The sequence below is a fragment of the Falco rusticolus genome, chromosome 8 (genome assembly GCF_015220075.1).
Source record: "Falco rusticolus isolate bFalRus1 chromosome 8, bFalRus1.pri, whole genome shotgun sequence".
NCBI classification, from domain to species: Eukaryota; Metazoa; Chordata; class Aves; order Falconiformes; family Falconidae; genus Falco; species Falco rusticolus.
In genome coordinates this window covers 20,538,928-20,554,479 of record NC_051194.1, presented here as the reverse complement: position 1 = coordinate 20,554,479, position 15,552 = coordinate 20,538,928, and the positions used below count along the sequence as shown (strand labels likewise).

The following is a 15,552-nucleotide window of genomic DNA, read 5'->3' as shown; positions in this document are numbered from 1 at the left end:
CTTAGAGATGGTTGGGATTGTTTGGCAAACTGGTAGTTAAAATGGTTCAGCTTTGTTCTAATGAATCATTTCTCTCTTTCAATTCAGTATCTGTCATTTTATCATGCTGATGATGGATTTTTATTTGCTTGCTTTGTTGTGTTATTGGCTGTGGTTTTGTTCTGGGGTGGGTTTTGGGTTTTTTTTGTTCTGATTTGTTTTTTAAAAAACGATTAAATGGGTGTTTTAATCTCAAAAAGGCTTAGGGATGATCAGTAAAGCCAGAATGTCTGCAGAGATCTTCCAGATGACACAGAGAGGTTTTTTCAGTGCATGCTCTTTGCATTTGATGTGCTGTTTCAGAATCAGTGCAGAATGTCAGGCTCTTTGTAACAGTGAATATTCATTAAGCCTGCCAGAGGCAGAAGCTGCAGTCAGTACAGCATCAGTGGAGGAGGAAGGGAAGAGAGAAATCAGGTTAATGACTAGCTTTCTCTGTGATTTGCCTCCTGCTTTTTGCATGATCTCAGTTTTAAATAAATTCATTTAATTAATGTGTTTTGCTACTCTGACCTGCGGACAGAAGGGTCTGTGACTAATGATGGGGTATTTCTAGTCTCACAGTGACTTCAGTCAGCATGTTCTGGTGTCTAGAAAAAAAAAACACTGAAAAATATTTCCTTTAAACTTAATAATAATAGTTTATTTAGTTGAAAGCTTTTAACTGAATGATATCCTGGGTCCTTGAGCCACCAAATTTTTAAAGACAGGGACAAAGCATTGAGTAGGGAGGGGTGAAGGGGAGGGAGAGAGTGAAAGCAAGCTGCTGTCTTGGCTGAGCATGTCACACAGTCAAAAATGTCTCTGCAGGGAAACAAAGCTGCACAGAAATGGTTTCCTCTTCTCCCCCTTGAGCAGGGACATATCTGTTCTAACACAAGTTAGCCTTCTTCTGACAAAGGATCTTTAAGAAAGCAGCAGAAGCATAGGAGGTAGAGACGATGTACATGACACATGAATATATGGCCAGCTCGCATTATGGGAAGTGATCACCACCTGTTCCTAGTAAACACCAGATTGGAGCTGTGGGGCTATACAGGGACAGGAAAGAAACACGTGGCCTCCCCAAAAGAGAGGAAAATATCAGTGAGGTAGAAACTGCAGTCTTAACCCAGAACTGATGGGCTATCAGTTTGTAGGCTGAGTGATGACATGTTCTGTGAGCAGGCATTTTGCCCCAAATTTAGAAGACATCTCAGTTTCAAACTTTTTGTACCCATCACTCAGTATTACATACCAGCTCTGATGGTTTTACAAGCTGATGAAAGCCAACCCATCGAGTGAATTCACAAATGCTGCATCTGAAAAGACAACTCTGTAAATCTCAGTGAGAGACCTGTGCTTTGGAGTTTTGCAGCAGAAGATCTCTCAAGACCTAAACTGTACTGGTGTCATTGCTGTCATAACTAAAATGTGGCCTTTTAAGGGGTGAAAATGGTGCAACTGTAACAACCTGACTGAACTTTCTCAGGTGTTTAACAGAAGATGCCCCCCATGAAGGGATTAAGGCTGAGAAAGTGTCCTCATCTTGCAAATAGTTGTACAGGATTTTTGTGGCTGTCACTGTTAAACATATTAATTTCAAACTTTTTATATTTTTTTAATACTCTGGCATGGTTATTGGTACAACATCCCCCAAGCCGTGATGCTGCTTAGCTTGCTCCTGAAGGCAGAATTCAACTCTTTTTGTACTAGTCCCCCAAAAGTTAGCTGTCTAGTTTAAACTGGCTGTCTGGGCTTTATCTGTAGTTAAAGAAGCAAAGGTAATACAGCTCCAGCAGAGAAAGGAGAGGAACAAAGAAAATTCAATGCATCTAAAACTAGACATTTAAGCTATGTGGGCTGAATTGCCTTCTGAGAGTCTCTATAGACTGTAGCAAGGACTAAATTAGACAGTTTAGATTGAATGCATACTTGTTTGGTGGCTGAATTAAGAAAAAGTGATATCTTACTCTGTGGATGACATCTAAGAAAGAAAAATTTAGGTGCCTACACCTACTATATTTTAAATTTAGTCACCTGTTCTTTGTAGTAGGTGCCTGGGCTCCCTGCACAGAACACAGCAGGAGTCAGGTACCTCTGCAAAGCCCCAGCGCTGAGATCAGGAGTGCCCGGAGCACGCAAGCGAGAAGCTTGGTGCATAGTGAGGTGACACAGCTCCCCTGCAATCTGCTTCCTTTCTGGGATCTTGGAGCCTATGATATCCACATGGCACTTTCTATCTGACAGTGTGTAGGAAATCGGGTGCTTTCAAAGCAATTATGACTTGCTGAACAAGTGCCTATTGACAGAGCTTTATATGGTTTTCAAGTCCTGTGGGAAGTAGAGGGCTACAGCATATGACATGTAAATGCCTCTGGAAGATAAAAAAGTAGCTGGGCACCATACCCTACTGCTTCCAGTTTCAGATAGGTGATTTTAGGATGTGGAGGGTTTTGTATGTAATTTTTATTGTATGTATGTATTTTCAGACAACAGTCACTGGATAGAAAAATAATTATTTTGAAAGACAACCTAGAGGTCCTTTCCTCCCAACCAAATATATGATGTACTTGAATGCAGAGTCTCTGTTGCTCTAGGTTCCATTTAAAGTCTACTGAGACACTTGTGTTTTGGTGAGAGTATGAGGAAATGGAAGGGGTGAAAAGTTCATTTCCCATTTTAGCACACAGACACACAAGCGAAGCAGCATCAGGAGCTGCAGGTGCAGCCTCGATTTTGGATGCATGCATGCATTTTAAAAAGAAATCATTTGGTCATTGAACATGAAGATCGCCATATTTATTGAGCGTAAAGCAAAGGGACAGTCTCCAAAGTAATCCTCTGAGTTACACCAGGAAATGGCCAGACTGCGCTTTTATGTAAGAACCCTGGCAAAAACCTCCTGTGTAGCTGTAGAAAGATGAGAAGTGTAATGCTTTAAATTGTTATGAATATAGCTTGTAGACTTGTTTTATTTAGATTTTCCTCTAAGTCTAATAAACAACTGTAAAGCATTCGATAAGACCCAGAAAATATGCAAGAGAAGTACAACTAATCCTGTTAAATGTAAAACAGCATCTAAGTGGAAAGTTTTTGTTGTTAAGTTCCTGCTGGTAAGAAACAGAAGAGTTGTTTAAGGAAGCTTTGGAAACTAGGCGATGACATTTATCCTTGATCTGAAATGCCTAAACATACAATATTGTTAGTACAGCTGAACTGTGACCTTCCAGCCTGCCAATACAGATAAACACACATGATACCAGGTAAACCGCACAGAAGGGAAATTTTCTGAGGAGATTGTTGAAACCCCAGTCATAGGAAATGCTGGCTATTAACTCATTAAGTTCTGTCCATCTCTGTCTTTTTGTATGTGAGCTCTCCACACAGCTGTAAGGATAATTAGTGTCCTTTGGCTTAGTGAGTATTAACAAGTATTAAAATGCTTAGTTTGTGTGGACAACAAACATCATCAGGGGCTGGAAGAACATGCAGAAATGCAAGTAAACCCCCTAAGTCTTTAAGTTGGCAGAATCCTGATCCCAGGGTAGATTAGGATGGGTTTGTTGTGTTTGGATACATTGTGTCAGGTGGATTTGGGACAAATGTTACTGACATCATTGAGTGAGTAGATTTGTTTAGGCAGAACTAGATTAAAGGGTCAAAATCCTGTTCTGAATTAGATTTCAATGATGTAGACATATATGTATACCCTGTTAGACTGGCAAGGAGTTTCCATGCAAGAGATCCTGTACCTCAAGGACACCCTCTATTCTTGCATGTTACCGTATTTGTGTGCTAAAATGGAAAATACAAAGTCACTGTCGTTGTGCTTGTATCAAAATGGCATGAACACACTGTGATGTTTCAGCTGTGCTGCGGTGGCACTGCACTCCAGACAGTGTTGTAACCCTGTACACTTCAGAGCAGGTTTTGGACTATTCACTGCTACAGGGCTCTCCCCAGTCAGAGCAAGGAATGTTCAAACATGGTTTGGGGTCACCTTCAGCTGTTTTTTTCCTGCCAAGAACAGGAAAAGAGCATTGCTTGTGGGCCAGTGGTGTTGGGAATGAATGTTGCATGGGCTTGTTGGGAAGGGGAAATAATTTATTTGTCAAATGGGGCTTAATTTATTATGTACAATATGAAAGCTCACATTTTTGTATTCCTGGAGGGAGACAATTCATTAATAATTTGGGAAAAGGCCAAGACACACAACATTCACCTTTGTAATTTGTCATCTCAAAGAAAGAAAAGCAATATAAAAGGTACCTGACCAAAATACTTTATTAAGCCGAACTTAAAGCTGGTTCATATTAATGAATTTAGTATGAAAGAGCTTGCTAGGACATTACTATTACCAGTGGCAGATGTGTGAAAAATCTGAAGCTGATGTTTAAGATGTTTAAGTAGAAAATTTACAGAAAAGCTACAACTGATAAAACAGAGGAAATTCCACTTTAATAACAACTTCAAAAAAGATATTTGATGCAAGGGAAGTTAAGGTCACTAAAACAACTTCAGCAGATCCCTGCAAAGATCATAAACTCAAAGTCAAATCTTCATCATCATTAAATACAGTCTTGGGGGAAAAGAAGCATACAGGCTCTTCTTATTCTTGATTAAACATCACATTATAAAAGCAGTCATATCACCTCCTTTACAAAGTTTCCTGTGCAAAACCTATTACACAGATGGTCTCAGAGACAGTTCTGATGTGTCATATATACACATTTCTTTGGTTCTGTAACATGGACATACTGCGTAAGTATGGAAAAGCTTAAAAAGGAATCATGCTTTCCAGTGCTGTTTATTTTGCTGCCAGGCAAGAGAAGGATTGTCAAGCAGCAGAATGTGTTCTTCAGCTTTTGAACCAGGAGAGCATTATGTCGATATGTGTGACATACATTTTATTAGAAAATTTTAAGAACAACATCACAGCAGATGAAGAGTCATAAAACAATAAGAAGTACAGGAGATGCTGTTAATTTCCTGAAATGGCTGCTAAAGTAAATGCAGTACTCTTCATTATCGCTACAGGGGTATGGAGCAGTCGTTAGCTGAGGTTTACTGAATAGCACCTTCTGGGCTGTCAAATTGTTGGCAGTCTCCTTCTAGGCTGTCTACTTTGTTTTCCTGCCCTCTTTCACCTGCAGGAGACCTAGGACTTCTCTGTTTCTTCTCCTTTCTGTGCCCTTGCCTCCTCTTCCAAGGGATATGGAGCTTGTTTTCCAACCCTTCCTTGTAGCAATGCAGGTCTCACCTCCTTCTTTACCCTGAACATCTTTACCTATTCAACTGGACAGCTCTGATGCAGAATACACAATGCTGAGACTTAATCACATCAGTGGTATTGGCATTGTTTTTGCAGTATTGCAAGAATTTGTGTGCGGCTAGGAGCATCACAAGTGTGACAGGTCCTATGTTTGTGATACAGCAGTTTTAGAATGTACATAAGAATGTTTCCATCAGATTTGAGGGCTTTAGCATCAATACATAAGCAGTGAGCTTTCCCTTGATCACAATCCTTTAAGTGCTTGAAATGATACACAAAATGGATATGCTATTACTATTCAGAATTGGGAGTTACATAAATTACAAAGAATTTTCAAAGTTTAAGAAAAAAGAAAACAGCCAGGTTTTAGGATTTTTTCTCATAGAAGAACCTAATCTGTGTTGCATCTGATTATGCTCAAAAATTGTCCTTGTCAAGGCAACATACATAAACATGTCAATCTGATTAGCTCAATCCTGTCAAAATCATGGAAATAAAATCAAAACTTGCTTCATACTGCAAGCCTAAAGCTGGGACAGAACTTCACTTCATATGTGCCTGTTTAAAATATTATATTCTACCATTCTACCATATCAATTCACAGAACCAAGAGTTAGTCACCAGTCTGGTGTTTTCCAGCCTTTGTGTTGTGATACTACAATAAGAAAAAAGAAACATAATAGTGAGGACTTTCCCAGTGTGAGAACTCACTGCAATATTATTCACTTCTGAACAATTCTTGACAGCTTACCACAAATTTGGCACCAACTCTTTCTGATTTCCCATTGTGCTCATAAGTTCATAGTTTAGAAAAACTTTACAACTTTCTTACAAGAGTCATCCCATTTCCTGGAAAAAGGGAGCAGGTTGTTAGAGCCTCACCGTGAAGAAGACTATGAATATTGCTGAGACCAGATTCTGCACCCTGACTGATGGAGTCATGCAGTATCTCTACCCAGGCAATTCAGTTTGCCTCTGTTTTTATACTAGGTCTGTGTCTGCCACATTGCATACACGTGTACATACAAACCTACGTGCTGGTTGGCTCTCAGGTTCATCTCTGAGATGCACCACCTCATTGCCTGCACAAGGAATCCTGGACACAGCTGACAGGATGGATGTGCATGCTGCCAAGGCTGACTGCCCCTGCCCTGGACACTCCTCTAACCCTATCCCAAAAGACTTGACATGCTCAAACATGCCCTTGTGCCACACAATACACATGCTTGTGTTTCATGCTGTAAAACACTACAGTGGGCTGCATTACAGCAATCTCTTATTCCGTGCACTTCAAAAGAGAAATAGAGAACAACTGTATTTCAAGGCACAGCATGGGATCCAGAGCATATTGAGGCCACCAGTATGTGGAGTGAGTAAGTGCATACTGTTGTATGTGTTGAGCAGCCTAGACCATAACCAGTCCATAACTCCCAGATGAACAGCCAGGCAACTGAAAGTCAGTGCAGAGCCAGGCTAAAACCATAGTTTTCAAGTAAGAAGTTGTTACTGAGTGCTTGTAATTAATGGTGCTTTAAGCTTTTCTTGCTGTTTTGACTTTTTCAGAACCTGAGGCGGGAGAGGTGTCCCCCCCAGTGGGAGCTGGTGTGAACAGCAACAGCTGGACCTTTAAATTTGGACCGAGCAATCCCAAACAAGGTGGTCCTGGTGAGTTGCCAGACAAATTCATTATCCCAGGATCTCCTGCAATCATCTCCATCCGGCAGGAGCCACCAAACAGCCAAATTGACAAAAGTGACTTCATAACCTTTGGCAAGAAGGAAGAGACCAAGAAAAAGAAGAAAAAGAAGAAGGGAAACAAGACTCAGGAGAAAAAAGAAAAGGGCAACAGCACCACTGAGAACAGTGACCAGTGAGGGGTTTATACTGAAAGAAGCCACTTAGCCAGTTTTTGTAATAATGGCAGATTTCTCCTATGTAGCAACTCCCAACTTCTTCCTACTGTTAACAAATTTCCTGTATGTACAGACTTGACAAAATCTGCAGGAAATTCACAGTGTCTGTCTAAATTGCTTAACAGGTTTTGTCTTAAAAGCTTTATTAAGTCTGGTGTTAACTCTTTTTCTCCACTCTGGCTTGTTTTCAGAATCTAAAAAGCAGACACAAGTTTCCTTTCTCCTACGCCGAAAAGGAGAATCTTCACAGTACAGCCAGTGAGAGGTTGGACTCTGCACTGTGGTTCCTGTGCTCCTGTCTTGATGACACTTACAGGACAGGTTTAAAAGTTTTAATGTTGTGCACCCTCTATCTGATTGGAAATATTTGTGTGCAGGTGTCAGCTAGGTGATACAAGATCAGATTATAAACTGCAAGAAGAGCTGGTAAATATGCAACAGGAGAAACACCTAATGAATATAAATGTTCAGAGATGTTCAGGCTGGGGAGGAAATGTCTGAAAGGAGATGACCAGACTTTTCAAATCTTGAGAAGTCACTGCGTGGAAACATATGCCCTATATATGATGTGTTGTACACACTCCTGCAAATAAAACCTCACATTTACAGCTCTTTAAGATACCATAAATTTTATCTCTTACCAAGCAAGCCATTGGGAAAATAGTCCCTTAAAGCCCTGCATTACCCTGGCAAGGCTAGCCCTCAGAGTGTAAGAAGGGCTGGGCTGACATTCCAGGAATGTAACTGACTGTGATGCTCTGTGTCACTATTTCCACTCTAACATTATTTTGCACATTATATCTCTGAAAAGGTCAGAGTTTTTCCACGACACTTATGCAAAAGAGAGAAAAAAGAAACATTAACTATGCTATTTGTTATTTGAGATATTTATTTATAAAGAAATATAGCTGTAAATGTTAAAGAAATATGATGCCCTTTAACCCAAACAGAAGTCAATCTAGAGCCATTATAAATTACAATTGCTGCTATTAAAGTGCTTTAGAAAAATTGCCTGAAACATCTGTATTATATCGGCCACTTGCCAATAACAGCTTTATTCTGTCGGGTGACTTGGGGGCTGCCTCTTGCATGTATTAATAAGTACAAGAATATCTTCTCTTTTTTTTGCATTACTCTGCACTTTGGATACACCTTTGCAAACAAACTGTCCTAATATGAAGAAGCAGAAGCAAACTCCTCACAGAAATGGATTTACTAACCTGCTAGCTCTGTGCAGTACCTTGGTGTTACCTCCCACACCTTTTCTGATTTTAGTTTTACTTTTCTATGAGATTATGAATTTCTGACCCTACTAACACTAATTATGTAAAATTCAAGTACTGTATGTATGCTGTATGCTCTTATAAGAATCCTGAAATATTTATTCTGTGCTTGTGTATGTGAATGTCAATGCAGCTATTATTAGAGTGGACATTAAGCTTTACTGTTGAATGTAAATTCATTATTTCTTTTTTGTACACTTGTGAAAAAGTGGAGTAGTGTTAATTTTTTAAGCCACCGTTGATTATCAGTTTTTTGTGTATGAAACACAAGTAAAATATCTTTCTTAAACCAAGCCATGCATGCATTTTGGGATTTATTGGTAAGAATCTGTGAAGCTAAAGCTCTGTGAATTACTAAACCTAAGGGTATAAATGGAGTGCTGAATGTGGTTGAGGATGTTGATGTGAAACCAATACATGTATTTTTAAATAGAGTATAGCTGATGAGGGAATTCCAAGGAGTTTTCTACATAATTGTACATTCACAGAATAAAGCTCAAGTGTTGGATTAATTGGAACTTTGTAAGAAACTACATAGCTCTAAAATTTCTAACAGTCCCTTTAATCTAGGATCAAAGAGAACAACTGGATTTCTTGAGACATGTCCTGGATGTTTTAAATTTCCAAACTGCTGACAGTTCAGAATAGGACAATTCCTATTCATTTTTAAGAACCTGCAGCAAGGCTTTAAACATCACAGAAGGTAGAACTCTAATAAAAGAATTCATATCTCAAAGCATGAACAACCAATGGCCTCATGTGGTCTATTCAGAGTTTTCTTTTTCTACCAGTCTTGTTTTACTGGCGGTTAAAAAGATGCTACTTGAGAAAGAGAATCCTTGATTCAGGTTTAAAGACTAGTCAAGAAGAAAAACTGTAAGATTTGGGGAGGGAGCTGTTCTTCTGCGCAGGTGTGCTATGCAAGTACATTTAGACTTACTTTTTTATTTGGTGAGTAATCCAGGTGTTCCTTAAATGTTCATAAACTGGTAACTTAAACAGGCTGATAATGTTCTTTTGTACTCATCATAAAGTAGTTCTCCTGAATGCTGCTGGCAAAAATTCATCACAAAGATTTAATTCTTACAGAAATCTTTAACATTTGGTTATTTTTAGATTTTAATTTAATTCTTTTTTCTTTTGAGTGCCTGCATTTCCTCTATACAAGCAAATCATATTAATTCATTTCTCATTAGTGGTCATACACAGCTGGTCTTCCAAGACAGCATGAACCAGGAGTTGCAGCATGTCTCTGACTGGCCTGTTTAAACACAAAGTTTTAAAGTGTTGCTGCAGGAGGACTGTATGCTTACATGACTTGGTAGACAGAAGCAGAATATCTGAGGATAAGCATTCCAGTATGGAGATCTGATAAAACAGAAAAAACTCTCAGAGCAGAAGAGATGCTCTTGCCGGAATTATTTAAATAGAGACTGGATTGCACTTATAGAATAGACATTATACAGACTCACTGTGTTTTCACTGCATCAGGCACCTCACCAGATTTTTGGAAGACTTTTCCTTATTTGAACCCTCTAGTACAGCTGGAATGCTGAGATGTCTTTAGTGAAATTTGGCTATTTCAAAGCTGGGGTACAACTTATACCATTGACATCTTTGATTTTGGATGTGGAGGAGGAGGAGAACCTCTTGGCATGAAGTATTTGTGGAGGACTGGGGGAGGGGGGTGCAGGGCAGGGGGCAGAGTTTGCACATTCTGCTACAGCTTTGGAGGTTACTGTTTAAATACCACACAAAAATGGAAATCAGAGGTGGCCAAAGCCAACAAGACTCAAAAAACCAGAAGTTTCTTTTATCATCTTGCTGACAGTGAAATGAGCAAGACAAAATACTCTGCAGAATTTGTTAACAAGGATTTACAATTTTGGGGCTTTTTACCAGTTGAACAATTTATTTCTCTCATAATCCATATATTTTCTGTGAGCATGTTGTCTTTGGAAGTCTGGTTTTTATACGTACAAGATCAGTGGCCAAAACTATTTGGCTTTTATAACAACTAAGCCAGAGTTATGTTGTATATTAATTGCATCCTGTCATTAAAAAGATATCTCATTTTACATTAGGCTTCTAAGACTTAGTCTTGTGCAGTTTCTTTCTGTTCAGTATTTGGGTCATTGCACATCACAGGAGGGGATTGAATTAAAGTTCTGCAATGATCTTACATAAGGAGAAGAACACAGAACCCAAAATGCATTTCCCAAATTTCATATATGAAAATCCATTCTGAAATTAATTGCAGCCAGCTTTGATATCTTTTAGGGTCATCTTTCATTTCCCCTTCTTCACTCATTTGATGTGCTTCCATTTTTTGAAAAAGCCATTACATGGTTAATTGACTTTCTCCCCAGGAGAAATGTGCATAAGCTACCTTTATAGAACAGTGCTTATTAGTACAATTTCTATAGCATATATTACTCATGTTGGCTGGTCAAGAACTTAGGTCTGCCCATTCTGGGGCATAACAGTCTCAAGGGTCTAAAACAGATTTCCTCCAGGAAATCTCATTTTATTAGCTCCCTAATCTATATGTAAAATATTTAGGTACAAAATGAGTCCATGATTCTTCCTGGATCATTCCACCACACACTTCAGTCAGAGTTTTCTGTGTTTCTAAAATGAGCTGTTGTCAGACTCTAATTATATTCTTAAAATGTAAAGCCAAATACAGCTTTCTTTTACACAATTGGCCTCACATTTTAATTCAAATTGTAGCCAAGCTTGTGTGTGAACAACTGAGTAAAATAAACCATGTGCAGTCTTCCTTCCTTATCCTAGTTGACCCTAGAAACAAGTTTTGTGGATCCCATTTAGGATCCATTCAGGAAGGAGCTGAGTCATTATCTTCATTTGAGTCCTAAAGAACAAGTAGGTTCCTCAATCTTGCTGTTATTTAATTGCTGGAAACTACTGGCTGTTCCTTGACACAGAAACTTTTTAAACACAGTGCCAAGGGTCCCACGTTCTGTTAAGGCTCCTGTAAATGTGCAGAAGTTTCACTTTGATCAGAAGTTTGGTTTTGATGAGTAAGTGAACACTGAAGTCCTTTGGTTTCTTCCTTCCTGTGTCTCTAAAGAGGAAATTAGTGGACAGCTGAACAACCTTTTGATATCATCACCTATAGTTTAACCTGCATGAAGCAAATATGTGCTCTGGGAAGTATAGGACATGCTAGGCTTGCTAGATTTTAAAATCAGGACCCTGACAAAGAGTTGGAGGTATTAAACTGACCTTCATACCAAGTAGAGCAATCATAAGTCTTATCACTCCCACCACTCAACTCACTTGTTCCTCAACATAATGAGCTCTTTTATGGGGGGTGGGGGGGTGGGGAGTGGGACATGTCATGAAGAGATAATGCCATGTACACTGTCAGGTGGGAAATGTTATCCTATAGGCTTACCATTGCAATAAGGCACATAAATGGGGTGTTGGGCACACCTATGTGAAAGCCCATGTCATGAATGCACCATTCCAGGAGTAATATCTGAATCTTCTACCAAATGTGAGGCCCCAAAGGGCTGCCCTATGGGATCAGCAGTGGGTGTTGCATCAGTGCTGGGGCATTACACATGATTACAGGCTTTAGCACTGACATGGGATAATATTAGAGATGCCCCTGGCAGCCCTGTTTCAGCTGCTTTGGTGGTACTTTATGGACACTTCAAGTGTCTTGGCACCATTTGAGCAGTACCAAGGAAAATTAGAAAGTCCTTGCCCATTAATTATGGGAATGGCACCATACAAGAAGCCTGACAAGACATAGTAATTGGTAAAACACATCAATCACAGCTACCCTAGACTTTTAATCCTGCAATAGTTTTCCTGTTAGATAAATCCTTCAACTTTTCTGAGACTTAAATTCCACTCAGTGCAGCCTCAGTAGAAAAATGCATGTAATTCTGAGGAAAACTGGACTGAAAACTAATCCCATGTCCTAAATAAGCCCCCACTATATCATAGCCCTCCTTTAGGAAAACGTGAATCATCCTCTGCCTAGAAGAACTTACTTCCACCAGTCTTTAAAGAATCTTACCTGCAGTTTCTCTACCTGTGAAACGTTGTGCTAAGCAATTATGAATCAAATAAATTCTGTACCCCAGGGCCTGTGGCTTTTCAAACATCTCCACTGCCCACCCTCAGATATATACACTGTCAAAGCTATTACTGACTGCTGTCTCCCTTCCTCTTCATCACCTGTGGTGCAAACAGCCTTAGGCTCAGTGAGGACCCAAGATGTCACTCCTGGGGGCTGGCACAGGAGGCTCAGGCCCTGCCTAGATCCACTGTGCCAACCTGGCCCTTCCCAGATGCTGAACCCCAGCTGTGGGCAGCTTCAGCTGGCACCAGGGCTGCATGGGGACAGGATGAAGGGCCTTAACCTTGTTGAACTTGCTCTCAACTCCCTACCTTGCAGTGTGGAAATTACCAGGATGCATGTTAGATAAGGGACAAGCCTAAACCCATGACATTCTGTTTGTCTTAGATGCCTAAAGGGGGATTATGCAACATTTAGGTACTGACATTCAAGAAAGTGAACCACAAATCTGCTTATGGGTGTTTACCTGATAAAAAGGAGCTGCCTAACCCCAAGGGTATGTAAATTCCGTTAGACCAGCTACCTATACACTCAGAAAGTTCTTTGTAGGACTGAATTTAAGCTGCCACTAAGCATCACAAAGTGCAGCTGCAGTGTAATTGCAATCGTGAAGATGAGCTGCATCTTACCTGAAGGGTGACTGCACTGGGAACTGGAAGGCACAAGTACCTCCCTCTGCTCTCAGGGAGTAAATGGCACAAAAACGTGAAACCAGTTTTATCCTTAATCTCCTTTTGCACAGGAAGGTATCAGCTGACCACCTAGGGTCAGATGCTGGCCAGCAGCACAAACAAGGAGACATTTATTAGCCAGAATTGGTAGGAGAAATCTTCCACATTAGAAGGTATCAGAGATTCAAAGTGTGACAAGTCAACCCAGGGCACTAAATGCACTCACTTGCAGTCAGAGGGAGGGACTATTCTGCCTACAGTTCTTGCTAATGGCTCGCTAGGTCAAGCAAGCTTTCACAAATGGACAGCCCGTATCATCTGCAAAGCTGCCAAATACGCTGTTTGGCTGACAGCAGGAACTGCTGACCTGTGAGTTATATTGCTCCCGTTGTTTGTACCTAAGAAAAAATAAAAAATCCTATCAATTATCTTTGCTTAAGCCCTTATTGTGTAGTGCTGGGCACCCCCTGTTAACCCGTCAAGCTGCGTAGGTGCTGGCACACAGTATGCACACAGCTAATGGAAAGCAGCAGGATATTGCAGTGCTATAATGCCAAAGCCTTCACAGCCTGATCAATATTGATGGTGCAGTTAGTTCTTCATTGATTAACTTAAAAGTGAAACCCCTACAGCAAGTGAGTTTTGCGGTGAAGCGCTCACTGTCACAGTGTCGACCAGAATCATGTAGCTGTATAAGATAATAAATAGGTCACAGGCAAACTGCAGGTGTAAGCATGGGCTGCACACTCCACAGGTTAGACTCTGGAAAAGTTTTATGTTATACTAAGTCTTGTCCCTCCTCAACACAGAGGTATGTACTAAAAACTTATAACCCCAGAGGCTCTTGTCCATGCTCCCTGACCTCAGTCTGCAAGGTCATGTATATGCTCCACCATAAATATCTATATTGTTGACTGTAGCTGACAATGGGCTTTGGGCCGCTGGTACATGCTCTGTCAAAGGTATAGGGCTGACTACCAAATCCATACAAGTCAATCAATGGTGGGATTATGGCAGCAAATGGGACAGATGCCCTGCTGCTCAATCACTCACATGGCAAAGAGTGCTTTTTTTTTTAACTGATTTTGAAAGCTCCCAAGGTCTCTTCATGTCTGTGCAGCTGGGTGAGGTCATTTCTCTCTGATAAATTAGCTCAACCACAAGTCCTACGTCCTTTTTTAAATGCAGGGTGGGGGAGGCTATTACACCTTCCTGTATTTTCTATGCACTGTCAAAACATGGTGAAAACCATGTACTACCTTTTCCTGCCCTAGTCCAGCTCCCCTAGCCTCCTCCCAAAACTTGTCTTAAAATGCAAAACTGGGCAAGTTTGGCAAGACTGGATTTGTGCCCATGTCCAGACACATGTTCAAAATGAAGAGACTGTCCAAATGCTTCCTATCTAAGGCTATCATGTCTGCTTCTCTTCTGCTCGCCTACCCATCCACCTACCCCAAGCTTTGTTTCAGAAAACTGTTTAAAATGTTTTGAAAAGCCATCTACCTTCCTTTCTGGTAACTGATGGCTCACAGCTTTTAGCCATTTGTAAATTTGAGCTGCCAAGGGCTGACAGAGATCAAGGCAGCTAACATCCCCAACCTCCATCAACCAGTGTCCCAACCCTTCCCTGGCACACATGAGCAACTTTACATATCCAAGGACAATCCCAGCTGACACATTGAGCATAAGCTCTCAATGGAACTGGTTTGCTGACTAGTCCAAAGCCCTTTTTGATACACGGCTCTTATGTATACAATTCCTTTAGTCAGACGTGACCTACATTCTTGATCATATAAAATAATGCCTTCTGATATGATAAAGTATACATGTCTCATCTGCTCTCCACCTCCCAACCAGTTCAGGTTAGTCTGTATAACTGACCTGTCTCATTTTCTATTCCAATAGCACATGCCATCTGCATGTTTTTCCTTAAATAATTCTATGTCCTCTTCTACATTATTAATTTAGCAACATTTGGTGGAGAAGAAATCCCCTTGAGATGCACAGAAGATCCCAGAGAAAGAAACACTTGCTGCATTCTATCTGCTGTAACACATTTAGTAGCCAGTTTACAGATTTAATATATATGATCACTGTAAAACTAAGGCACATAAATTGATCTCTTTTTTTGTTAGCAGTTTTCTCTATAAATCAGGCCAATGATCTATTAAAAAATGATGTTGCATTTGTTTGACAAGACCCATTTTGCATAAAACCATAGTTTCAGTCTTTACTGTTTGCATACTGTACCAGTCTTTCCTTAAATTTTGCTGGC

At 40.2% G+C, this 15,552-nt stretch overlaps 1 protein-coding gene across 13 annotated transcripts in view; it reads left to right on the top strand.

The window, feature by feature from the left end:
* Positions 1-10,581, top strand: part of LOC119152920 (protocadherin alpha-C2-like) — a 97,424-nt gene extending 86,843 nt beyond the window's left edge. For 8 of the 13 annotated variants that reach the window (XM_037398718.1, XM_037398714.1, XM_037398713.1 and 5 more), the window contains one exon: positions 6,857-10,581. In XM_037398718.1, the coding sequence (XP_037254615.1) occupies positions 6,857-6,901 (45 nt within the window). In that variant the 3' untranslated portion in view covers positions 6,902-10,581. The remainder of the gene's footprint in view (positions 1-6,856) is intronic. The other 5 variants (XR_005105980.1, XR_005105981.1, XR_005105978.1 and 2 more) reach the window with 1 other exon arrangement.
* The last annotated feature ends 4,971 nt before the right edge of the window (positions 10,582-15,552 follow it).